This window comes from Pithys albifrons, chromosome 5, assembly GCF_047495875.1.
Source record: "Pithys albifrons albifrons isolate INPA30051 chromosome 5, PitAlb_v1, whole genome shotgun sequence".
Lineage (NCBI taxonomy): Eukaryota > Metazoa > Chordata > Aves > Passeriformes > Thamnophilidae > Pithys > Pithys albifrons.
In genome coordinates, this window is record NC_092462.1 from 60,474,631 (window position 1) to 60,501,764 (window position 27,134).

Consider the following 27,134-nt stretch of genomic DNA (forward strand, 5'->3'; position numbering starts at 1 on the left):
TGTATCACTCGTAAGCAGCCTGTTTTTCCATGTGGAAGTGAATTCATTTTGTTTCATGTGTTGTTGAGGAGTTTGGGTGGGGAAAAGAGAGTGCTAGATCAGTCCATGCTGACAAGCACAATGCCTGTCTCCTCTCAATAATGCAGCCTGCTCTCTCAACTGGAATGCACTATTCTTTTCCTATGCCTTCTCATACAAGAAGAGTGTGGGAGGACCAAATGTCACCACTGTGCCTTGTAGCTTTTGTTGGTGACCTTTTTAGTTCCCTACACACACTCCTGGCTGTATGTGGTGTGGCTGCTTCTCATCTCAAGACTTGTGCAGGAAGCTGAGAGTATAAGGAAAGAAAGAAATAACAATTCACATAAAACATAACAAGTATGATAGGGTTTCTGTTTTCTGTGTAAATAATATGGATAAGCACATGTATAAAGAGCTTAATGCTGGACTGCACCCCAAGGCTGATGCACCAGTTAATAACTGAAGAGACAGAAAGAGCCAGCAGAGCAGCACATGACAAAATGACATCTAAAATGCGAAGTCTTTATTCAAGACACAATCCTCCTGTATTTCCAGAGACTCACGTGAGTCTCCTTCCCCCATGCCTTTTCTCTTCTGTTTATCACAAAAATTACCTGTACACTGCTGAGCCAGGGTGGGGGATGACATAAGGCCACCAGCACAAAGCTATTTCATTCCCTTGTGAGTCACTAGATGGTCTGGTCATCTGTTGATCACCTGTAAGAAGTGCAAATGGGAATGAGCTTAGACAGGCATGGGACAGGGCCCAGCAGATCTGCTCGGGTTGCACTGGGAGATCCCTCCTCCATGCTCTCAGCTTCTTTTGACAACTTCTGCAGCTCTCTGCATTGGCCCCACTTCTTCAGTTTGTGTATGTAAACCCAACCTCCCAGGGCAGATCAGTCCAGTGCTCTAGCGCTGGGGAACAGCAGTGACTGGGTTGTCTTTCAGTGACCTGGTTTAATAGAGAAGTGCTGTTCCACTGTGCTTTATTGTGGATGAATTGATCTAGTAGTAGCTTTATCAAAATGCTTGGAATCAGGGACCCAATTGTGACTGTGTGACTGTGGTTTCTCCAGAGACCTGGTGGCTGTGACCCTAGGAGCCACTGAACATCAAAGGAGGCCAAGAGAGCAAGTTGATTTAAGGACAATCTTCTCAAAGCACAAGAATAGCCTATCCTGAAGGGCAGGAAGTTGAAACTGTGGCAGGAGGCCAGCTTGGCCAAATCAGGAATTCTTGACTAAGCTTACATGTTGGAAGGAAGAGTAAGGGGAGGGCAGAAGCAGGGATGGACTATCTGGGAGGGATGTCAAGTGTTGCCCACTGCCTCAGTTTAAAAGAAACCAAGATGTCTATCAAGGAAACTGAGGAAACCCGCCAGACTAGGAAGGGGTCCTCTCACCCCAAACCACCACAACCTTTGAAATTAAGAAACTTAATCAGAAAATGAAAAGAAAAAGATAACAGTTCTTTCCTACCAATATATATAACAAAAAAAAAAGAACAGAACAAACAGCAACATCGTAACCAAAACTTTCAGACAAATCGAGTCCTATCTCTGCCCCTTCCATGCAGTTGTATTCACAGACAGGGGGAGGTGATGCTGTGTCTTGGGAGGCAGCATCGACTCACGGCCTTCAGCAAGGCAAAGACAACGATGGGGTAAGGGGAGGTGCTGGTTCCAAAAGCTCGCTTGGGAATGATGTCCACAGGGACAGGCTGAAACATTTCCCGTGGGCAGTTTAAGGACCCTCTCACTGTCCTTTGGCTGAAAGCATTGGAGGGGAGATGGTATCGGACCCTAGAGGAGTCTGTTATGGATCCAGGCAGCAGTGACTGTTCTCAGAGGACCAGCACAGGGCACATTTAGTCAGGGATGAGCCAGGAGCCCCTTCAGTTCCAACAAAGGGCAGCTGGGCACCCAAGCAGCCAGAGGAGAGAAGTGTGGCAAACACCAAGAAACTTTTCTCTCCCCCCACCCCCCACCTCCAATCCTCTCTCTAGCCATCATGTTGCAATGCAAAGCTGTCAGCCATCCCTTTGTTTAGACTTTTAGACAGCTGACTCTAGGAGCATGTAGTGGGGAGCTGGGCTTCAACAAATTATCCTTGCCTCCAGCTCCCAAACCACAATGTTGGTAAGGGCCAGGAAAAGAATTCCATGAAAGATTTTGAAATTATAACACCCAGACTGTTATGTGGTAAAGCTTATCTCCATGCCCACAAAGGAGCTCAGAGAGACAATGTCAGGATGGGGAAACCAAATAATATCCTGTCTGGGATATATTGTGGGATGCAGGAGGAAAGCAGTTCATGATCACAGAAAACTTATTATAGGATGTTTTAGAGAGGAAGCAAAGATGGGATAAGAGAGAGGCTTAGGTAATTTGTGAGGAACAAGAGTGATCAAACAGAGGGATAATGGAAATAAAAAGGGCAACAGCACATGAATACTTGGCAGGTCAGTTCACTTGCACTTTGTGCCTGACCAGGCCAGTCTATCCTGACTTCCTCAGCTCCTTCCCAGCTCTTCCCTGGCTGATGGCTTTTCATTCTGTGTGTGTGAGAGTGTGTGTATGGGAGTGTGAGTACAGACCATGGGTTGGAGGGTTCATGCCCCTGGTGCTGGTGGCACAGTGACTGTGGAGGTGTGAATGATTGTACGAGTGCTAGAGGGGAGCAAGCTGGACGAGCTGGTGAGCAGGTGATGTGACCTGGGAGGAGGGTCTCTATGGGCCAGCTTTGGATATGAGCTGAGTGTTTCTAAAGTCAGGAGCTATGGGACTAGGGGTGTCCTAGCTGGCTCTGTGTGTGTGGCAGGCATGCAGGGAAGGAATTAAGAAAGCCAAACCTGAACCAAAGTTAAAATAATTGATGTGTGGAAAGGCACCAAGAAGGGCTTCCACATGCAAAGCAGAATAAACAACCAAGGAAAAGGTGTAGCCACTGCTGAATGGGGTAGGTGACTCAAAGAACAGTGGTAAAGCAGAGGTACCTCAAAAACTTGTCCTACTCTTCATTGGCAAGGTCTGTTCTCAGGTCTCCTAGGGTCCTTGTGCCTACAGTATCTGGGGAGCAAATTACTACCCATAGTAGTACAGAAACATTGAATTATGGACCATTGAAGCATGCTGATTGAATATAAGTCCCCATGTCCAGATGAGATACATCTGAGGGTAATAAGGACAAGCTGGAAAGCCATTCTTGTCTTTGAGAGGTGGCTCAATCTGTGATTCTCTGGAGCTATAACTTTGTGATAATGATTTGCAGAATGCTCTCTAATGAATAGCTAATGGAAATAAAGAACTTTATCAGACAGGTCCCCAGAGATACTGGATTTTTCTGGAACTGAAGACAGATGGAAATCTAGCTAATCTTTCCTTGAAGGCAATAGTCGAAGTCAACTACATATAAGATCAAATTTCCACATAGTTAAAGTTGACTATGAATGCAACATACTGTGGAATATTATTTGTGCTGCCTACATTAGAATTTTAAACGTCCTTGATAAAACATGTTAGCCATCAGGTTTTAAAATAAATGCATCCAGTATGACTGACTGCTAAAAGTCTATGGACAGCCAAAAATGTTATAAAAATAAAGCTGCCTTTCCAGTTATGCATTAGCATTATGAAATGAAAAAGGGGACAGTACTATGTATGACAGGGCCTTCCAGAAAGAAAACATGTAGTCATTGCCATTCTTGGAATACTTACAAGTGTCACTGAACAATGTAGGGATGTCTGCAGGTTATCTGGTCCTACCACCAAATCATTGCTCAAGTCATGACTAACTTCAAGATTAGATTAGAGTTCAGTAGAGTTTTGAAAACCTCCATGGATGAAGAATCCAGAACCTCTCTGGGAAGACACTGTCATGGTGTTTTTTTCTTTATTTAATGTTTAATCAGAATTGCACTTGCTTCACTTTTTGACCATTGCCCCTAGTCTTTTCACTGTGTGTTCCTGAAAAAGAGTATGGCTCCATCTTCTTCACAATGCTCTATAGGGAGTAGAAGAAACTACCCTTTCTGGATAACTTTCTGGATATTCTTTTGGGAGATTTGTTACTGTAGCATATGGAAGTGTCTCATGGAGAGCAGTGACATTCAGGCTTTTACAACAAGGTTCCTGACATTCATCCACAAGTCATTTCAGATAGATTTTAAGAAATGCTTCCTCTTGGACTAGTACTTTTGGAAGAAATAGATGAGATTATGGGAGGCTAAAGAGTTACAGCATGACTGTGTCAGGATCAATTACTTTTTCTGTGTTTTGTTTTGTTGTTGTTGTTGTTTTTTCCCAAAAATTATTTTCATTAGGGATTTGGTAAAGCAGAAAAAGTTGTGGACTTCAGTTCCCCCGAGTTCTTGAGTACAGTCTCTATCTCACCTTATTCTGTCCTTTCAAATATCCACACTTTCAAATGGGACATCACAACTGGAGAGAGAAAGGAAGCAGTGTCCTTTCCTCTCTTCAAACACTGTGTTTTAGCATGGAGGAGAAATCTTTTTTCAGTAAGTGCTATCAGTAAATTAACTTATAAAATATTTCTAATTGCCTGGACAGGTAAGGTTTGTTTGTCTTTGTATGAATCATTATTCCTATTTGCCTATATTCCTGTGAAGTTCTTTTTAAGTAATCATTCAGGAATGTTTTGAAAGGCTTTTCCTTTGTATGTATGTGTAAATCAATCAATCAATCAATCAATCAATCAATCCATATATATATGTTAAATTTTCTAGAAACCTTTCTGATCAGGAAACTCCTACCAAACATCCCATAGAAAACTTGCTCCAATATTTTATATGTCATTGTTTTGCAGCAATCTATGGAGACAGCATAAGGGATGAGAGCTTTTCAAGAGCTTAAGATCCCTGAATTAATGGCTTGCTTTTTCCATTAGTGTCTGTTGAAATGTCACTGGAAGGACTAGATTTTAAGCTACTTCTTTCTAGAGTATTTCAATTGGATCAATTAACTGATGAGACACATTGACAAGAACCTGGATGTACCTTGAGCATTCTCAGAAGTCATGACATCAGCCCTTCAGCTCAAATGTTTCAAATTGTTCTGCAGTTTTGACTGCTTTACAAATTAATAACAGTATGATTGGATGTGCACTTAATGCTCACATCCAGGAAAGAAGTGTTTGGGAACAGCTATTCCTTAATCATTCTCCACACAGCCATGCACACTGTAGTTCCTTTCCCTTGTCTGTCTCATCAGGACTTTCCTCTCTGCTGGTTGCTGTGTGAGCTCACTTGTAGCCAGCTGGAGCCATGACAGCACTGACGGTGTTGTTCAGTGGGAGACAGACACCAATTACTGATTTTTGTTTTGTTTATTGCGAACAAAGGTCCCAGAGGGTCCAAAACATCCTTCCTCTTTGGAGCAAGAATCCTCCTATTTCTGTGCTTGTTTCCCTTGCTAACTATCTGGATCATCAGCCCGTCTGCTCCTTCCCCTTTGCTTGGAGAGCCTGGCATTTCCACAAGGTGCATCTGCTTGGTCCTGAAGAATTTCCTGCTGGCACCAGTGTGTTTTTCAGTTCCATTTTTTTTTTCCAAAGTCGTGGGTTTGTAACAAAACAAAGATGTAGCTGTGGTTTGTGCATTGATTTTGTCATGGAACAAGACAATGTGCCAACAGTACCCTTACATACAAAAACACTGCTGGTGGTGAGGGAGGTGGAGTGGAGACACAATCTGTGGAGTAGCTCAAGAACAGTTTGGGGAAACAGGTTGTTTCATTCTCCTGTGTCACGTTCACCACTTTTTGTTATGCCTGTCTGTTTAGACATGTCAGAAAATTATGTCCTAGGCAAACTAAATAAAACCACAAAGATGTATTGTTTAAAGCACTGCTCTGCAGAGTGGGAGACCCACGTTTAATGAATCATGCATTCAACATGAATCCACCTATGGAAAAATATTTTTTACTCGAGATATATTTAATTTACAAAAAAATGAAACAGCTGCTATAGAAGAGCTTGCATGGAAGTGAGGGCTATAGCAAAGCTACATCCTACCCATGAGGGATCTTATCCTGAGTTCTGATGAGGCTGCTTTTCTTGCAGTACAGAGGAAAAGCACACGCAGTAACTTCACCAACTTTCATGAAACTGAGTACTTGTTTTCTGGCCAGCACTAATTACTGTGCAGCTCACACATTCTGAAGAGTAATACCCATCAGGCTCTTACCCCACTGAGGCAGCCAAGAAAACAGTTGATGCAGAAGCATTCTCTCTGACTTCAGGAGTGTTTAAATAGCACAGTTACTCCTGAAAGAACTGTGCTGTGCAGGGTAGATATGCCACTTGGAAAGGATCCATCTGATGGGTCAAAGATCAAAACCCAAGAAACTCGAGAAAGAATATCCTTCCTGGCTGACAACTATGTAAAATATGCTTTTGTACACATGTGTATAAATATCTGTCCGGGATTTCAAGCTGTGGCTTCCAAGTTTATTGGTTATGCTTACTGTACTTAGCTACTTTTCATGTGATGTGTGCCACATATTTTGCTTCTCATCACTCCTTTTTCATATTATTCCAGCAGCTGTTTCTTTTATTTAAACCCATGCTAATGGTCAGTGGTGATAGAAAGTTCTGGGTGAAAGCCCAGAGCATTCATTTTTTTCTTTGTGAAAATACCAGCTCTGGATTTACTAGTACCTTTCCTCAAAACAAAGGGAAAAGTAAGAATGAAGCACAAACACAGGCACAGCACGTGCTACAGCTTTGATATGATATTGCAATACTAAAATTTCTGTGGTATTTCTTATTTGTGCTCATTTGCCTCTTTGCTTGCTGCTCTTCAAAATGGCACAGTGTGACTGAGCAGCTTTTCCACATCCAAACCTTGATATAGAGTTGCATGTAGAATACCAGAATGTAGAATATAATTCTTTTACCTCTGCTTTGTTGACTTTACCTATTGCAAATGTGGGGGAAGGGGGGAGGGGGGGAAGTCTTCATGTAGTTTGGTGGTCCAGCATTTGACAAAGTCTTGACTTAAAATCTGGTTTCTGCCTACAATACTTAGATTCCTTAATTATTTATTCAAGCACTTATGCCTGATGCCAGACTATATCAGGTGTGATCTTTAAAAAATGCCCAAGCAAACACAGTTAATGGATTAAAAAATACTATTTCTTTGTTAAGTATTGTAATTAAGGGTATAACTCAACGTACTCCAAACATACTGGAGGAGTTCTGGAGGATCATCTCTCTTCTCTCTGCACTTTGGGAACTAACTAACTTACTGCTTAGAGCCCAGAGGCATTCCTCGTCAAACGGCCACAAGTAAAAGACTGCTTACTTTACTTCACTGCTGAAAGGAAATATGTACTATGATTTCCTCTTTCATTTTCCTCCTATAAAACTTCCAACATAATAATTTTCATATATTTGCTAAAAATACAAAGTAACTCATCTTCACTTAGATCAGGTTCACCTTTGCTGTGACTGCAGACACAGGGAGAAGGTACGTGAAGAGAGGCTACCCAGGCAGCCAGGACACTCTGGCACGGTGGGAGGGTGCACATGTGCCACACTCCCAGGCTCTAATTTCCTGCACCAGTTTCCCTGCCAGCCTGTACTGGAACTGCGCTGCTGCAGTAAGGGAATGTGGGTCTCCTCTGAGCTTGCCTTCATAATTTAAACTGTAATAAATCAGATGCCTGAAGATTATAAACAAAAGTTGGCAGATTATATTCTTTGCCTCTTACATAAAATGGCAAGTAAATTTAGACTGGGCAGAAGTTGGAATTAGGAAAAACCTGAAAATCAAAAAAAACTTGTGAAGTGTTCGAGCCACCCTAACATTTGGCTAAATTAAGATACTGTGCCTCCCCACCCTGAGCTATTTTAAACCAAACTTCTTGGCTCTGCTAAAAGCACCCTTCTTCCACTTCACACAATTGTTGAAGCAAAATACATCAGAATTATTTCTAGCTAATTTCATGAAGAAAGAGCTGGCTTTCATATAACAATATGTATTATGAAAATTCATGAAGTTTCAGGTCACATTTCACTACATTTAAGATTGCTGATTGAAAACATAGTCATGTCAGCTGGATATGACATCAAGGCCAATATGACAAAAATAAACACCAGCAGTATAAAAAGGGCAGAGAGGTGATCAAGTTGTCCTTGCTTTATTCTCATAACTTTTTACTCCACAGCATTCAAGACTTTGCATTTAAAAACAGACAGAGCAGGTATGAGCAGATGTATATGTAGGTACGCACATACATGCTGAAAAAAGAAATTACTCTGAATTAATCTTTTGTCAGATACAATACCTGAAAGACATGGAGCAGAAAAAAAAAGTAGATTAGTAGGAGGAGAGATTATATATTATATAGGAATGAAGAACATGACATAACTGAGTTCTTAAGTGGTCCACAAAATGGGCATATCAGGAAATACTACTATAATCTCAGTAGCTCCCACAGGTGTGTTGGCAGAAATGCAGAGAACCTTGTAAGGCTCCTGTACATGATGTTTTCATTTGCCATATTAGTTGGATATTAACAGATTTGCAAAGAATTGTGGCATCCAACCAGATTCAAAATTAGGTGATATACATGTTGTTTTAATCTGAAATATTTTTCCCTTCAGGTCTGGAGACAGCTGTTTTTTCGGTACTTCCAGTACAAGCATGAATGATTGAAACATTTTCAATCTATATTTGAAGCACCCCAGTGAATGTTACCAGGCTTGCATGAATTTACAGAGAAGGGCAGGTGCCTTTTGGACAGTATTTCTCCAAATTTGGCACAGCTGTTACATGAGACATGGCTAATCAGAGCATTTACTGGGTGTTCCAAGACAGAGCACAGGCACACCTAGCTGATTGCCACCACTTAAGTGTCACAAACGTGTAAATAGTACTGTTCACATCCTTTGTAGATGTAGAAATAAAAAAGACATGTTCCTGTCTCTCACTCCCTCTGGGAATAACAAATGATCTTATTGTTTCTCGCTTTGCTGACACTTCTGCCTCTCTGCTTCCGAGACACCAGTCACACTGTTCTTTCACACAGATTAAAACCATTATATTAAACACAGAACAAATTGTTCACACTCAGCTTAAAATATGCTGCCTCGAAGATTTCAGTAAAATTATGCATCTAGAACTTGGCCTTTTTTTTCCCCATCTATATTAATTGTGTAGGTAACAGCCTTTACCGATCTCCTCTTTTTCTTTGTCCCAGCAAGTTTCAGACTCTTTATTGAATGCATATTGGAGAAAAAAAATTGCTGTCTTTGCTACTGAGTTGAAGTAATGGGAAAACAGGCAGGAATCATTAGAAATAAGAAAACACTAGAAGAGGTTCTGAGTGTGTTGTTCATGATACAAGGTTACGTAGTAAATAACCTCAATTGTTTAAGTTGTAGCTATCCTACTTTGCATTTTAATTACTTTTTTTTCCGAAACAGAATTATTTACCACTTCCTACAGTGTGTTTGATACCATATGTAATGGTCAGTACTGACTGTGCTGCTGGAGTGGATTGCAGCAGAAGCTGAAAAGCTTTCTAAGCTGGAAAGCAAAAGTTGGCCAGCTGGGATGCTTGGCTTGTGGATGGAAGTGCCTAAGAGGCACGTGGCTTGGTCATGGCATTTAGCTGTTCTCTGAATCCTGCACAGACTGTCATCTCCAGGTCAGCAGGCAGGACAACACAAGCCCTGATTATGGCTCAGACACCTAATTGTGAGCCTCATATGCACTACCTCTACAGCCTGTGGCTCAGAAGAGTAATGTTACAGCATAGATAGGGAACAATTTTGAGGCATAATACGGCCCAGATTTTCAAACGTCTGTAACTTCTGATTTCAGTACTTGTGCACTTTCAGTACTTTTTGTGTCTGAAACAGACACAGAAATCCTTCAAACTGGTGGCTAAACCCAGCCATGACACAGGCAAACCCAACTGCCAGTGTAATATAAAGATATCTGCATTAAACTCAAGTTAAAGATTATTACAGGGATTTTAGCATGACAAATAAGCAATAACAATGTATTTTAGATATCTTTCAAATGCACAACATGATATAGTTGTATCAAGGAAGACAGGGTGAAACAGGGAGTGAAAGGATGTAAATCTACTATTGAGTCCTAAATCAGATTCACTGAGATAACAGTGAATATCCTATCCCAGTTTCCTGGCAACCAGCTAATATGAACACAAATAAATAATACAGAAGCTAACACAGAGTGTGAAACTAGATTCTAAATAAGTTATTTTCTAGTAGAACAACTATTTTTTTTCTGAAGATTTATGTGTCATCTTAGTAGCTGGAAGTCTTGGTGGTTTAGAGGAGCATCTGGCTGGAACACTATGATAATTCACAAAGGTAACTCAAGAAACCTTCAGGCATCTGCTCTCTACTCAGAATATTCTGAAGTGTGCTGAGTTCACTGCAAGTGGGCCAATGTCTGACTTGGCATGTTCTTCTCTGAATATGATATGTCATAAATCACATCATGATGGAAAAACTGTGGAACTTTCTAGATCTAGTATTTCCAACTATTTGCTACCCAGTGGCCAGGAACAGCTGTGTGGATGACAAAGCAATTGAAATCATGTGGCAAAATACTGTATGCAAGTCAGAATCTTGCCATATGACAGTTTCAGGTAAGTTTGGCCTCAGTACTGGACCAATTATGAAAATGAGTTTAATTTTCCACTGTCTTACCTATTGTATCTTGTGTCAAGTAAGAAATCTAAGATCTCTCCTACCTGAATTCATATTTTCCCTTCCCAAAACATGATAGTTAGTCACTTAAGTTTCCAAGACCAAATGCTAGGATATTTTTATAAACAAGTTATCTGTATGACAGGCATAGTTTCACTTTTCTTTCTGAAATATGTGAATAGAATGTATTATTCCCTGTTTAACACTGGAGAATAAAGATAAGAGGAAATAGCAATGGATTTCTTCTAATCAAGAGAAGGAAATGAAGGGTGAGGCTTTCTAGCATCAGTAAATTAATTCTTGATACTAAAAGAAGCTGGTATCTAGTATGCAAGGTTTTAATATGCAGGTTTGCCAGTACTATATTTAGGGTGAAATTGCAGTTAGAAATTAGCTGAAGCCAAATTTATAGCCAGCTGAGGCAAACAGAGGATATGGATTCAGTTGATTAACTTAGTACCCTAAAGTGAATCTGAACAAAAAGCCTGCAAAAGAAACAAACATGAGCTTGTTCCAGCTGCCTCCTCTGTCTGAAGATATAGGTCCTCTTTGTGCTGCTGGTGCAGATCTGAAGAAGAGAAAACAAACAGGATGTTCACAGCACAGAGCTGAGTTGGGCTTCTTTTAAATATCAGGGGTGTGTTGCCAAGGATGAAGTTTGTAGTCCAAGTGCTAAGTTTCTTTGTATGAGCTCACCAACAGATTCCCTTTGGCTGTCATGATTTTACAAACTGAGTATCTTTGGAAAAGCCTGGGAACAATTCTTTCTGCCTTTACACTTGAGCCTTCTTGTCTCTCCCCATTTGTTTATTGTCTCTGGCCTTATGCTTGTGATTTCATAGAGCTCCTCTAGACAGCAGTGGTCCTGGAGGACTGTATCTTCACAACACTTGATACAGCACTATCCAGATCCATTTCTAAGTCTCCCTGACATGGCAATAATGCAAGTAATAAATACCGCTACTAATAGGTTGCATCTGGCTTCCTTCCTGCTTCCGTTTGTAAGCCATGTCTGCCATCTAGTGGGTATTGTTTTACTTACAGGTTCTCTTCAAAAGTCAAGGTGCCAAGTCAAAACAAGCCAAAGTCCAAATTTGACTCAGTAGGACCATAATTCAAGTCAGGTGAGGAGTTAAGGGGCACTATCATTACCCAAGAAGTCCAACCTCCTACGCCATCCCTCTGCTACGCTGACCCAGTCCTCTCCTTTGCTATGCCAATGTGACAGGAGTTGTGGTGACCTAAAAAATGATTTGCTCAACTCTGGTATTTTGGGCTGGGGACATTATTCTCTGGAGGCTGAGAAGGCAGCTATCAACCTTGTAAGAGCTAATATCCCTCATAAAGGGGGATGCAGCAGAACCTGCATGCCTGTTTCACAGTTTGTTAATGGAAGTATGAACACTGAGTGTACACTGACTGAACACACCCAGCAAAGGAAACCTTTTCCTAACAGATACATGTTCTTAATAGTGGTACCCCTGCTGTCCAAACTGCTCTCATGCCAGTTAATGAACCATCAGAGAGCAGGGATCCATCCACAGAGAAAACAAATGTAAGAGGATAATAATCAAATAATTCATATGCATTTGCTTAAAGCTCTCTGTCTAAGGGCAGCTAATTTCAATGGTGATGTTATTTATTGCAAAGTAGTAAGTGATTTGGGGAAGAGTGTAAGTATTCATTGGCTTAAAGTATTTTAATTACTTAAATTTCAGGGACAGACAGTGATAGTTTAGCGTTCAGATTGGGAAGATCTGCCTTGATTTGGGATAGTGCAGATATGAAGTAAATCAAACCTATTACAGTGCCATGCATACAGGAGGGAATAGAACGTTCAGGAAGGAAACAAGCAAGGAAACTTTTCTTAAGGAGGATGATCACATCTGAGTTGGTTAACAGTTATCTCACAAGAGCATGAGATTGGTGCTTAGAATACTCCAGTCATTACTTTACTGTAAGTACCAGCATGGATGGAAGGGAAGGGGTGCTTGCTCCCCTGATTACATACTGCAAGCACTATGTGGTAATACTGCAGAACTGGTATGCTCATCCCTTAGCTGAAAAGAAAAAGACATTAATGGTTTCCATAAGTCTTTTCATCCGTTTCCTCAGCTGAACAACATACATCACAAAACTTTGAGGGAAATGGTTTAAAACCTGTGAGAGGAGAAAAATCTTCTGTTAAGAGCTCACAATATTATATTTTTTCAAGTCCTGTAAAGTGCTTTTTCCTCTGGTTTGTTAATATTGCCACTACATTCACACCTATGATTTTGTATGGGATAAATTTACTTTCCTTTGACATGCAAACAAAAACCTTACCATTCAGGGGCAGAACAAGGAAACCCTATTTTAATCTACCATGCAAGTGGCATTTAGTAACAAAACCTTAATGGGACTGGAAGCCTGTCCTATGATCTACTGCCTAGAAGGATTCTGGAGTTACCAGTGGTATCTACAAAGCCACTGCTTTCATAATATTTAGAAGTTGGTACTAGGATATAATTGGATGTGAGAATAAACGTTGTTGCATGACATGATGAGTAAAAGTTTTCAGTGACCACCAAGAACAGAGAATACTGACTTTCTCTGAAAGGATGTATTAAAAACTGAACATGTGTTACAGAGAGTGATATACACCTCCTTTTATGTACTGCCTAAAGCATTACTGCCCCTTCCCAGAGGGTGCCAAGCAGGAGCTGCACCTCTGCTGCCATAACCACAGACGGCAAGTCATATCTTTCTAGCAGAAGTTATAATTGCAACATTACATAGGTATTAACATACAAAAGATTTGCATGTGCTTAAATAGGGAAGAAAGGACAGTAGGAAATAATGCATGGATTATCCATAAAATAATATAACTAGAGAACACTGTTTATGTATCTAAATATCCTGCAGCATTCCAAACTGTGAGCATATTTAAGGACCTTATGTGTACCTGTATATGGACCAGCATATAAATTAAGAAACCTAGTCACAACTGAAAACCATAATCTTAAATGTAAAATCAATGAAATGTATAATAATTTAATCCTCTTTATAAAATAAAGAAAAATAAGGATAACTATTAAAAACTAATTTTGGAATGATGCTGTCTAATCCAAAAAGTTGTGTTTTGAATGTAATCTGCATTTCTGCACATAACCTACTATCTCAAACACTGAAATACAGAAATACATTGAAATATAGAAATTGAATTTCGCACAAAATGGAAGATGAAAAAGAAAATTCCTCAAAATTTAGAACTAAAAGTTCCAGTAGCTGGAGAAATGTCTTTTAGATATGTTGCCATTTGACTTACAATTTAATTATTCAAGGAACAATATTAATAAAGCAATTTCAAATTTGTAATAGATTTTTCACCAGAACAGTGATATGTACAAACTTCATTCATACCATCCATGTGTGATCAGTGAGAACCCATGAACACCTAATTTTGAACAGCAGGTGCTCACAGACAATTGTGCACAATTAGTAAACAGAGACGGATGACTCAAGGCACGGTCAGTAGCAAATTCAAGAATACTCAGTATTTCATATGGGTGGTACATAATAGATGGTACAGGTGGGATCTGTTGAACTGTTGACTTCTGCATTATTTATTTGGTTGTAATGACACTGAAGATGGATTGAACTTCTTTTACTTACGATGAAAGAGCACACTTAGAATCATCAGGATAATCCAAGCAGAGTAAGTACATTACAGACCTATGAAGACAGCAATTTATTTAGCATCTTTCAGGCAGAAAACAGGGAAACCAATGAAAAAGTGAAACAAACTCACAGTATTGTCATGTCTAAAACTTCCCTTCAATTAACTTTTCTTACAATCTACTGGGAATAACAAGCTGTGGATCCTTTGGTGAATAATTAATCCTGCAGACATTCAATAGGGGTTTTAACTGTTCCTTAGATTTCCAATCCAAATAAAGATTTTACAGTGAAGAATCAAAATAGATAAGGTGCCTCTGCAAATACATGATCTTAATAAAGGATTTTCACTTACTTGTAATTGTCAGTGCAAGTGACATTATAACCAAGGGTTGTCAGCCTGGTTTCTAATGTCTTCACACTGTTGATTCCACAGGAATCTCTGTGAGAAAGGATTTCAATATTATTGCAAGTCTTTTGTTAAGTAATTTCCTCTCACTGAACTTGATGGAATTAGTAAAGTAAATCCCCATTCCTTTGCCTCTTCTATAATCCATAACACCTCCAGAAGAATGGTGTACATTGCTATTTACAATGCTGCATTTGCTTACATTAGAGTGGTTTCACATTTTAAACTTAGTTGCAGAGTCTAGAAGATTAGCTTTAACCAGTGTAGCATTTTCAGATTCTATTAACTGATAACCCTAAATTCAATATTTGACTAGACAGAAAAAGAGCTAAATAATTTTGCAAAATATTAAATGTTTAACTTGTAATATTCTTAGGCAACTATTTAGGTAGTGCTAAAGTTGTTGCTACCTGCCTTTATTGAGTAAGTTGGTTATAATAAATCAGAAATATTCTTGTTGTCAAAATCTTGTTCTCTCTCTTGAATGTTGAACAACAGAAAAACACAGAGAGAGAAGAAAAAACAGAAACAATACTAAATACACCTGTTTCTAGCACTGGCTTTTTAATTTGTGGTCCAATTAGCATAAGAAAGTTTAGCATAGTACAGAGCCTGCTGAGACCCCTAAACTTGCACCAACATAAAGTATTAAGGCCAGTGCTACTTATCCTCTGGTCAGTAAATACTCGTGACTACAGAAATCAAATGAGAATCAACAAAATAATTGGAGAAAGCAATTAGTAAAAAAACCCAAAATGACCATGCATCCATTAAGTGAAAGATAAATTAATATTCACTGTATGCCTTAACTTTTCCTTGTTGTAAGGGGCATCTTTTGGAAAGATGAGCTGTATGGGTTCTTTCCTCCTAAAGGGTATGATTCTTTGATTTAGAGAGAAAGGCTGAACTGTGCTTTGCAGACTCCACAGCACTGTGGTAAAATATGTGGTCTGGGTTGGCCATGCCAAAGTTGAATGAAAAAGGACAAAAGGAGATAGCAAAGAGAGATATGAAATGTGAAAGGGAAATGACACAAAATTAATGGATGCAACTAAGAATGACTGAAAAGCAAGAATAGAAGCCTCATGCTCCCAAAAATGCAGAGCATACTCAGGATTCAGACACCTGTGGTGACACCTGTGGTGACATCTGAGTCCATTTCTCTGGCCCTCTTCAGCCAGGGCAGTTTTAAGACCAATGAAGTGTCCCCATGTTAAACTGCAGGGATCCTGCAAAACTGAATTCCTCTGTTCTATGCCCCTCAATTCATCAATGTACATTTGCAGCGACTCCCACAAAAACTATAATGAATAGACTATTTAATTTTTCCTTTAATCAATGTCAAACAAGGCCTAATTACTTTTTTTTAACTTCAGAGTCCATTTTCCATTAGGTTTCAATTGAAAATTGTCACTTTGGCTATCTACCAATAGACTATTCTGTTTTGACTGATCTGTTTTATTTGTTTACTATTTATTTGTTTGTTCTAATTAAATTACCATCAAAATTAAACATCTTTAAAGCCTACATTTTATTATTGAATTAATTATTGAGTGAAAAGGAGCCCCCTGTTGGTATTTATCTGCTTCTATAAATTTTTCAAACACTTAAGATAGGTGAAAATGAAAAGAATGCATATGGCAATGTGAAAGAAATAACTTGTCAGCACTCAGTGCAAAATTCAGATTAACTCTTAGTAAACTGTACATGCTGTATCTTCACTCAAGGTCTGAAATCCAGAGATCTAACCAAGAGTTGACTCCAGATTTAATATTAGAATTTATTTATATTTTGTCTATTCTTTAGGAAAGGCAGGTTGTGCCTTCTGTGTTCATGAAAGCATCTAAAATACTTTAGTCTAAGTGCTATGCCAATATAATCAAACAACAACAAAAAAAAAGGTGAAACTTTAAAGACAGGTCTGAAAGGGAGAAATTAACTTTTTTTTTTTTGAAAATGTAACTTACAGATCTGGTCCTTCAATATCATCCACAACCCAAATAGCAACTTCTGAGATTTTGTCTTTCTGGAGACTAGGTATTTCATAATCTGCAAAAAAACTGATTCAAGAAAAAAAAATTAGAACTATAAAGAACATGAAAATTAAATAGTCCTTTCTACTTTGCATTAATTAAGGCTCTGATTCTGCAGTAGGATATAGGCTTGCTTGACTTTATATCTTCTTATTACAATCAGACTCAACACAAATTAGAAAAATCTGATTCATATTCTGAATGTCCTCAAAGGTGAAAGGCATTTAATGATTTATTTTCATACTCATCTTAGAGGGTCTCAACTGAAAAAAAAGTTACAACCTAGAAGTGAAGCAGAAAGAGGTGAACTTTTAAAAATGTAAAAGCAAAACAAAAAGCATTTGATATTTAGTAAAAAAAAAGAGAGAGAGAAAGGGAAAAGGTCATTCTTGTAGTTACTGCTGTTAGACAAAATACAAATTTGCTTTAAATAAAAAAATAAAACCAGCCACAAGACAAGTATATATTTTTAGGTACACAATGACAGCAACAGTAACACGAATTATTTGTCTAGGATATATAAGACCAAAAAGGAGAAACTTCTAGATGTCCCTAGGCTAGGAAATCCTCCCCTTGACTCTGGTTGATATTTAAGTAACAATTAAAACAAGGTAATACAATATAAATTAAATCATTGTGTCATAGAATGGTTTGGGGTTGAAGGGACTTTAAGGACCATCTAGTTCAAACCACTGTGCCATGGGCAGGGACACCTTTCCCTAGAGCAGGTTATGAAGCCCCATCCAACCTGGCCTTGAACACTTTCCAGGACAGGGCATTCACAACTTCTCTGGGAAACCTGTTCCAATGCCACCACTCTCACAGTAAAGATTTTCTTCATAATATCTAATGTAAAGATGCCAAACCCAAAGGATTATTTTAATGTCTTTAAATTGAATATTTTTGTGAGATGCAGGCATTTCAAAGCCACAGATTTCTAACCCTTTCAGCAAGACATACTGTAATTTCCAACCTTTACATTACTTTTTTTTTCCTCAGAAAGCATGTAAGGGCTATGTCTGCACTGAATGCTTGGTCCAAGTCTGAGCCTAGGTGTGTCCTCCAATTTGCCTGTCCTGGGTCTTCTGAAATGTCTGTATCAGAACTGCAGTGTCTCTGAGCCACTCTAAATGATCTGAGACCCCCGCTGAGAAGAAGGGACTGTTAGTTGTCACTTCTTGCATGAGACCAGCAGTGACAATGGGACCACCGCTCTGTCTTCCTGGTGCCTTCAGGGAATCTACTGGGGCTCTGCCACACATGTTGTGGTTGTCAGTGTCTGCTGGCAGCCAGCTGAGACTGGTTCCTGAAGTAGGCAAGTTATTTTAAACTTCTGAAGAAGTGGAGCATGAGGAGGCAGACACGAACAGCTGCCTTCTCTGGTTAAGTCTGGTACCTTGGTGGCTAACCAGAAACCAGTAGCAGCAAGAGCAGTTTTGCCTATCTGCTCAAGTCTGTCAAACACATAGTGAAAACATAAGAAAAAATAAAGACTTCAACTATTTCTAACTCATTTGTTCATTCTTGCATATATCATTACCAGAAAAAAGAAGAAGCTTACTGCAAATTTAGAGAAATCATTAACTAGAGTCAGAAACTGTGGAGGAATAATGTACAACTGACTTCAGTAAAATCAGTTTTTGACTGGCTAAAACTACTAAAGAAGTCTGTCAACTAAATTCATACTATGTGAATGAGCAAATTTATTTTGCCATGAAGTGAGAAATAAATCTTAACTGAAACAGTGTCAGGTGACTGAATGATGATTTAAGTGTGCAAACTTAAAAAAAACAGATAAATTTTAAAAGTGGCTTTGAAATACTGGAAGACAGACCAGGGAGATGTTTAGGAAGACAGGCAAATCTGTCAGAATACCTTCTGCAAATAATTACTCAACTTTCAGCCTCTCTCAAACATAATCCCTTAAATAAATTCAGTCATAAATGGACCAGAAGGAACACACCAAAGAAAACAGATGGAGTAACTGGCTTTGTTTTTTCGTTTGGCAGGCTGTGTTTCAGTGGTGATTCCATTGGTTAAGATACCACCAGACAGGCAACCCAGGGAACACGTGGAATTTATTTATGTATAAGAGGTTTCTGAAATAAGGAATCTGTAAACTAACAGAAACAAGAAATCTGTTTCTGAAATAAGGAATCTATACTGTATTCTGGGCATTGGCCTGCTGCCAGGTATTATCATCTGCAGAAAATGTGATCCCAGGTGACCACCTGACCAACCCAAGGAGACTGTGTAAGTCTCCATGGTTAGATGAAAGCTGTGTACAGAGCTGGAACTTTTTGGGGACAGAGGTTAAGTAGGTAGTAGGTGTTCTGGAACAGATGGCTCTTATTTCTCTCCTATCTAGAGATGAAATTAACTTTTCAATGATCATTTTTAGTTCTCAGTGAACACACAGGAGGAGGATCTCTTTTACGAGTCTTTAAAAGATGTATTTCTTTGATCTTCCTTGGACACGACAGTTGCTGAGTAAGAAAGGATGTATTTTTCACCACAGGTAAGCAGTCACTACAGCCACATACTCATTAAAAGTTCTAAAGGGTGTACTTTTACCATAAATTTTAAATGTAAGCTTAGATGAACTTCTGTGTGGTGGTACACTTGTGCATCGGGTAAAATACAGCTGTCCTTAATAAAAAAGGAATTAAGGAGAAGAGAAAGCTAATCTTTGCTATTATCCTTCTCAACAAGCTTTTTTCTGCTTTCTTAAATTATAATGGATTTCAAACTACTTCCACTCTTGGTCATGGAGAAATAGCAGGACAAATACTTTCCCTGCAGAACTTACCAAGTTTGCTCCTATGCCTGACAGAGGCTACAGTCCTTGTAACAATATGATTTCCTTGGACATGTCCCTGAAATTTTGTAATGCTCATCTTTTGAAGACATAAACATTTTGCCGCAGTGCGTTGCCACAACTGAAGACAGCTTTCAAAGAGCATTCATCCTGCTCGCCACAGCAGCTTGTAAAATGCAGGAGTCAAAAGGATTGTTTCCATCCATTTCATATTAATTCCTTGAGCTAGGGACAGATGTCCCCCCAGCTGACCAGACTTTGATGCAACAGGATTTTTCAGCTACTTTCCCATGATTTGTGTAGCAAAAGATCCAAACAACTGTTTGACCTTTGTTTGTTTTTTTGTTTGTTTGTTTTGAGTTATTAGACTTTCTATGTATAAATAAGTCAGTTTTCTTACCCTGGCTGTGGATAAGCTCCTCCGACTGCAGAACCGTTCAACAAGACATGTATCACCCCCGAACTGTGCCGCGCATACTGCAATGCAGAACAACGTTTGTCAGAACTCACCTTACAGATTTGTTACTGAATCACAGAATATGCTAAGTTGGAAGGGACCCACAAGGATCATTGAGTCCAACTCCTAGCTCTGCACAGGGCTATCCCCAAGAGTCACACCATGTACCTGAGAGTATCATCCAAACACTTCTTGAACTCTGTCAGGCTTGGTGCTGTACCCACTGAGCCTGTTCTGCTGCCCAACCACCCTCTAGGTGAAGAATCTTTTTCTAATATCCAGCCTAAACCTTCCCTCACACAATTTCAAGGCCATTCCCTCGGATCCTGTCACTGGTTCCCACAGAGAAGAGATCAGTGCCTGTCCCTCCTCTTCCCCTCATGAGGAAGTTGTAACTGCAGTGATATCTCCCTCAGTCTCATCTTCTCCAGGCTGAACACACCAAGTGACCTCAGCTTGCCTTCAAGGCCCTTCACCATCTTTGTTGCCCCTTTTTGGACACCCTGTAATAGCTAAATATCTTTCTTATATTGGGGTGACCAAATCTTCACACAGTGTGACTTGATATTTCATTGCAAGCAACAATAACCCAAAAAGAATTTTAGCAAGAAGAATATCAGAACTGCAAAAATAATACTAAACTAGCACCCTAGCAGGTCACTTCAGGATGAAGGACAGGAACTAAACAGCCAGTGAATAATTTTAATGAATCTTTGCAAGCTATTTTCTCACACCTATAAATAGTTTATCCAGCAGAGGAAGAAAGCATTTTGCCAATCTGTGTTGGGTTTGATATGTGAGTAAAAGCTGTCAAATGTCACTGAGGACCTGCAATTAGTAGACAACTAGTGTGCTTATTGTTCTTAGTATATGCTATATATTAAAAATGCTAACACAGGATTTTAACATATTATCTAGCTAGGGTGAAAATTAGGTTCCTCTTGCTAACACATGTGCTCAGTCTAAAACAGTGTATTTGTATCAGAGGATATAATCTAGCACAGTTACAGGTTTAAAACTGTTTTGAGCTGGCAACTTTTCCCTGAGCCACCCAGGACACAGGTAAGAAGTCAGCAGTAATGCACTAGTTACAGTGATTGAGGCCATCCTCCAGAAAGAATCCACTGCATTGTTTTCACATTCCGTCTTGGTAGGGCAGGATTCATAGTCCAGTCCTGTAGAAAGGCATGTGATTTCTGCTATTAGAGAGATGATAATGGCTGTCAAAAAGAGACTTTAGAAAGAAACTAAAAATATATTTGCATTACTCACTGAACACACAAGATAGTTTGACATAACACTGAAGGCTGACTCTTACATTTTTTTCAATAATTTTCCATCCTTTGCAGTTTACACAAACAGTGACATTCTGTGGATTCAGTAATTTGGCTGAAATGGTTCTAACTCTGTTCCTGGGATGCAGACACCTCCAAGTTCAGAGGACTGAAGAGGAGGTTTATCGCCAGTGCAGCACCATTTAGGTTTCACCATGTGCTCCCTGACTGCGGTGTTAAATATTCACACAATACAGGAGTGAAGTGGTCCCTAATTTTTTACCAGCTAAGAGCAAAATTAACTCCTCCAGAACACAGCAGTTGGTCTCCATTATGGTTTTACAGACAAATGTTTAATACAGCTCTCATTGTCTTACCAGGGCTGTTTGCCTGCCCACACCAGTTTAGAAAATCTGCAAAGAAGCCAAACAGGGTATCAGCCAAACACATGTAGCGACGTCCTCTGTCAGCAAAGGTATTGACAAGGAGCTGATTATTTTCCCAGAAGAGAGACTATATAAAAGTAAGAAAGACAAAATAGAGAAGAAATGTACTGACACTTGGGTGTGGACACAATGAGATTATGAGATGTCAAAAATAGTTTAAATATGTTTTGGTATTTCTTTCAAAATCAACTAATAACCAGAAATGTTAGCTATGTCTTTAGAGGAACAAAGTTTTTTATTTTCTAGAGGTATAAATTCTGATCACTAGAGACTGGAGGAACACTCATACTTTGATGGGAAGCGATAGACCTATTTTAAATAGGCCTAGCTTTGCCTGCCTCAGCAGACAGATTTGGGAAAAAGGAGGAAGAAAGACAGATAAGCCATCTAGATATATGTTGCCAGAATTCTCTCACATTGCTATACTTGCATATGGTGAGAAAAATCATACATTTTGCTGTTATTTCTGTTTCTGAAACCCTTAATGGACAAAACTATGCTGACAGGAGTATTTGTTGGTTTAACTTGTATCATTTAGAGATGAAGAATAATTGTGCTAGAGGAAAAACTGCTTAAAAGCACAAACTGTCTTTTGCACTTGCACAGTTCTCTGCAATTGCCAGCATATGAAACCCTTACTGTTTTCTGACATAAACCAACACCCTATCTCATTTCTGCATATGCTTGTGTAGTGTGTCAATGTTTAACATGTCATTGCCACGAGACATGGCTGTGAGGGAGTAGAAGCAAAAGGCAATTGCAGGCACAGCTTTTGCAGGCAGAGTGCATAACTTGAAAAAAGTAGCAGTGGAAGCTCAGGGACTATGTCAGAGCTCCTGGCACAGCAGGAAAAAATGGGGGATCTTTGTAGTGTGAAAAGAGAGAAGTTGCTGAGAAGTTACTTCATAAAATAAATGGAGCCAGACACATTGAAAGATGTTGTCAAGTCTGAGCCCAGTTTTTTATCTACAGACTGGTTGGAAAGAACAACTCACAAGTCTACCAGATAGTGACCCTTGGTCAATGTTGAACTGTGTCACGGAAAATCTGTTGGATGTCTAAGGGCGGCAAACATAAATAATCATTACCTTGTTAGCTGGAATTGCATGCAATGACAGGTTGATAAATAATTCATAGTCCTCAGGTAGAATGCTGCACGGATCCTTGTTAATAAACGCACTTGTAAATGCTTCCCATATCTCTGAACAGTTCTTCTCACTGTAATCATTGAAACAAACAAATAGCAGAATTGTTTTTTCAAAGCAGAAAAAGAAAGTAATTTGTTCCCAACTTCTTCAAATTCCCACATTAAAATATCTATAAGGTTAAGGTAGAAAACTGGAGTAGTAAAAAACTTGTAGGCCAGGAGGAGCATATAGATTTTGTCTTTTTCTGACTCATAACTGCAGTAGATTAGGAGGAAGTAGTAAGGAAAATATTATCATTTACAGTGTGGAATTAGAAAAACATCATAATTCAACAAAAATCTTTGTAGGTAAAGTATAGACAGCAAGCTTGCTATCCAACACCATAGAAGTAGTAAAGAAAACAACTTTCTTTGAAATTTTTCAGATTCAAAAAACCGTTTCAGTTAAACCACAGCTAAATGTGCAAAACTACTGGAATGCAATATTACTCTTAAAACATCAGATTCAAGAGCAGGAGGAGTTACTAAGAAAGTTTTGATGATAAAGGCTATGACAAAGAGATGCCTTGAGCATATAGGCCCTAGAACTGTGTAGATTTGCCTTGCTGGAATGAGTACAGGACTGGTGACTGTGTGGAACATACACTGTCACTGTGCAGTAGCTACAAGAATATTGTTAGCACTCAATATTTAAAGAGGTTGTGAAAGGAGGCCTGAAATAAGTTGTTAGGCCGTGCACTCCAGCAGGCCCCTTCTGCCAGCTCTGCCTTTGGGACAACAATCTGCCACGGAAGGAGAGGACAGGATGAAAGTGTCCTATCTGTGGGTTTTCAGGACCTCATCTGTCACAGCTCTGAGCCTGTCGGGAGCAGGAATTCCTACTCTCACCGCTATTCCACAGTACCTTCCCCACGTAACGCTGAGACAATGTTTATGCCAGGAACACTGCACAACAGAATAATTATTTTATGCACATACCGCACTCCTAACATAAACAGCTATAATTGCAAAGCTCTAGATTAAATAATAGTAGTCCTGATAAGTAAATCAAACTTTGCCATTAGAGAGTTTTGCTCATTTAATACCATCTGTAGACAGCAGGGTTTTGGGGGGCGCAGATTCTTTAAAGAGCTGCTTTGTGATGCTGAATGTCACAGACACTTTAAAGGACCCTTGTGATGAGCTACGCATCTCACATGAAACAGACCACAGATTCTCTTACAGTAACCTCTGGATATGCTTCATAAAAATTCCCTATATATCCTAAGCAGATAGGGATTTTGATCTGAAAATATTCTGTGATGCAATATGAACCTTGATTAGTAGTTCCAAGGTCTAAATAGATTGACTTGATAAAAGGATTTGCACCCTATTTCTGAGTTCAAATTGTTATACTTCATCTTCTGTATATATCTCTGTCTCATTTTGCTAAAGAGCTTTATGCTGTAAGCACTCACTTATTCATGCTAGTACTTGTAAGTTATCATCAACTGAACTTTTAACACTTTTCCTGACAGTTGAATCCAGCAGTAAATTGCTGGTTAATTCACACACTGCATTTTTTTTTTCTTCATGACTTCTCACCAGGTTTGAACAGCTTGTAAATTAAAAGGATTATTCCGCTCTGATATTCAAAATTTCTCAGCTGGCAAAAACACTGTTTGAAACTACAGGGTGGGGACTCCAGTTCAGGACAATTCCTTCTGATCTCAATAGACACTAATAAGTCATATTAGATTTATTTCATACTAGTCAGTTAAAAAATTGTTTTCAACACTTTCATGATATACTACAATAAACAAGTATAGAGGAAAAGCACTACAGAACATTTGTGTTATACAGCATGCTCCTGTTGGAAAATTTCAAATGTGATCTTCATTCAAATTCCTGACTTCTATATGACCACAGCATTTTACAAAACGCATTCTCTACCTGCCACTTTGCATGTTAGAACATATGAGAAAGCTTTTCTTATGTTTCCATAAACATCTTCATGTTTTAGTTGTGTTGCAGTGCAAAGACACGTTTTGCTAGCTTTCTTTATGTTAGCGAAGTATTTTTAGAAAATTATTGTATTTGCACATAAATACAGAAGCAAAACCTACCCAGGTGGCCATGTCTCTGTAAAAGCCAGCCTGGGCGCAACTAAGAAAACAACAATGAACAGAAAGGGCTTTAAATAATTAGAATATCTGTTTTGCACCTGTGCAATATGAAATTTCCATTTTGTTTGGATTACATTATTTGCTGATAGACCTCAGGGAAAATAAAAGAACAACCCACATTATATGAAAAATTAATTGTGCACCTCTTCTTTTTATAATTTTTGGTCTTAATTCAGGAAAGTGGTCCTAATGCCCTGCCTGGCTTCACGCTATCCTGAGCAGGAATACTTTGATGAACGTGTTCAGACTTCTCAGTTTTAAAATTGTATTGTGAAAATGTCACAGGAACTATCATAAACATGAGACATATAGAAATACTTTCAAGAATATTGTATTCAAAAGTACAAATCAGTTAAAGTTAACATTTCTATGGTAACTATCCTTTATTTTGTATTCTGTTTCAGATATAAATGAAGTGACATCTGATAAGCCCCACAGGAATTCTACCTATGTACACCAGAGTACCTACACACATCTGTTAACAAAATGTACATATTTTGTATGTTACACTGTAGGTGTGCAGAAATCCGTAGTTAAAGTTTACTTGCACCTTCCACTGTGACATGTTTCTAATTTGCCAAGCTTGAACTGTTGGGCTCAAATTCTAGTACTGTGCTATTTGTATTAGGGTGATTTCTTCTTTCATGAGGAACTTAATGTTTCTGATAAGTTAATAATGTTATTGGGCTGAAACACGTTGCTTTGCCTTTGTTAAAAGCCACCAGCCTGTTTTTGGTCCTGTATCTTCCTCTTTTGCAACAGGAACTGAAAAAGGGAGGTTGGGGGAAGGAGGTGATATTTGCAATGTAATCTAAACCTGTTTAAGACAGCAATTCAATCCACAACTCAGCCAGGTCCCCTCTGCAAATACCTCTTCAAACTATGAGGACAGAATTTTAGTGGCAGAATAAATGGCTGAACTCCAGGAGACTGTCCTTACTTTCCCCCCTTTTTACTGAAGTCCTTACAAGAACACAGAAAAAGTGCTAATTTTAGCAAAGTGTGTGATTTACCACCAGTTCTGTATAATTAACACAGCCCATGAAAGCTCATGGATAATCTTACTTAAGCAATTGATTACTACTTAATTTTTCAGATGAATGAGCTAAGCAGTCTCCTTCAGTACCACAGGATAGCTGCAAAGTGAAGTGTTTCCCTTCTTACACGACTTGACATACAAGGCATGCAAACTACAGCAGCAGCACTGCCAGATTTGGTACTCCAGAAACATCATCTCTGCTGTTTCTGTGTGCTGTTCTCCTTACAGAACAGTAAGTGGGGGAAATATGTGAAATAAAAAATTGAAGGATTAAAAATCTTACCTTAATTGGATTAATTTACTAAAATATGACATCTGTCAAAGTTAATGTTTTGTTTCCAGACAGCTACAAGCCTGTTGGCTTCAATATGATCACTTTCATGGCTAGAAGCGTAACATTAGGCTTCTGATTAATAATCACTTCGTGCAGAACATAAAAACTAATCCAGAAACAATCAAAACTTACCCAACAGCAGGATTCACAATTCTAATATAATCATAGCATCTTCCAATGACAATACTTTCCAGGTTTTGAGTTGTACCTTCACCTTTCCATTTCCTTCCCTGCACTTCTGAGAAGCTGCTCAGAAACAGAACAGAGACAAGTAAAAGAGGCAAAAAAAGGCTCATCATCATGAATTCTTGACAATCCAAGTTCTTAAAAAAAAAAAAAAGGAATAAAACCAGGAGAGTGAACAACACAATTCAAATGGAAATCTTCAGGCTTAACATTTAATATTGTCAATGCTAGGTCTAGCTCTGTACACAAAAATGAGGCAGAAAACTAAACCTTGCTGGGAACTGTAACCCAACTGTTTCCTGAAACGATTGCAGCAAAGGGATACATCACTTCCTCATGCCTAAATTTTCCCCCTTCAGAAAAAAAGAGACTTTTAAGGCCACCTTGTGATAACTGAGCAGAATTGCAATATATTTCAGCAAAGGGAGATAAAAAGGCC

General features: G+C 38.9%; 1 protein-coding gene across 5 annotated transcripts; it reads right to left on the bottom strand.

Moving 5' to 3' along the window:
* Positions 1-8,161: 8,161 nt before the first annotated feature.
* Positions 8,162-27,134, bottom strand: LOC139672528 (ADP-ribosyl cyclase/cyclic ADP-ribose hydrolase 2-like). 5 transcript variants are annotated; one of them, XM_071556771.1, is made up of 9 exons: positions 26,642-27,134; positions 22,913-23,042; positions 21,756-21,891; positions 21,197-21,279; positions 20,048-20,124; positions 16,764-16,856; positions 14,743-14,829; positions 14,385-14,444; positions 8,162-11,298 (listed from the first exon to the last, which is right to left on the bottom strand). In XM_071556771.1, the coding sequence occupies exons 1-9, from the start codon at positions 26,809-26,811 to the stop codon at positions 11,184-11,186; spliced, it is 951 nt and encodes a 316-aa protein (XP_071412872.1). In that variant the 5' UTR covers positions 26,812-27,134; the 3' UTR covers positions 8,162-11,183. The 5 variants fall into 5 exon arrangements, with proteins under 5 accessions (XP_071412872.1, XP_071412871.1, XP_071412873.1 ...); XM_071556770.1 differs by having other exon boundaries at positions 21,197-21,300; XM_071556772.1 differs by having other exon boundaries at positions 8,162-8,329; positions 21,197-21,303.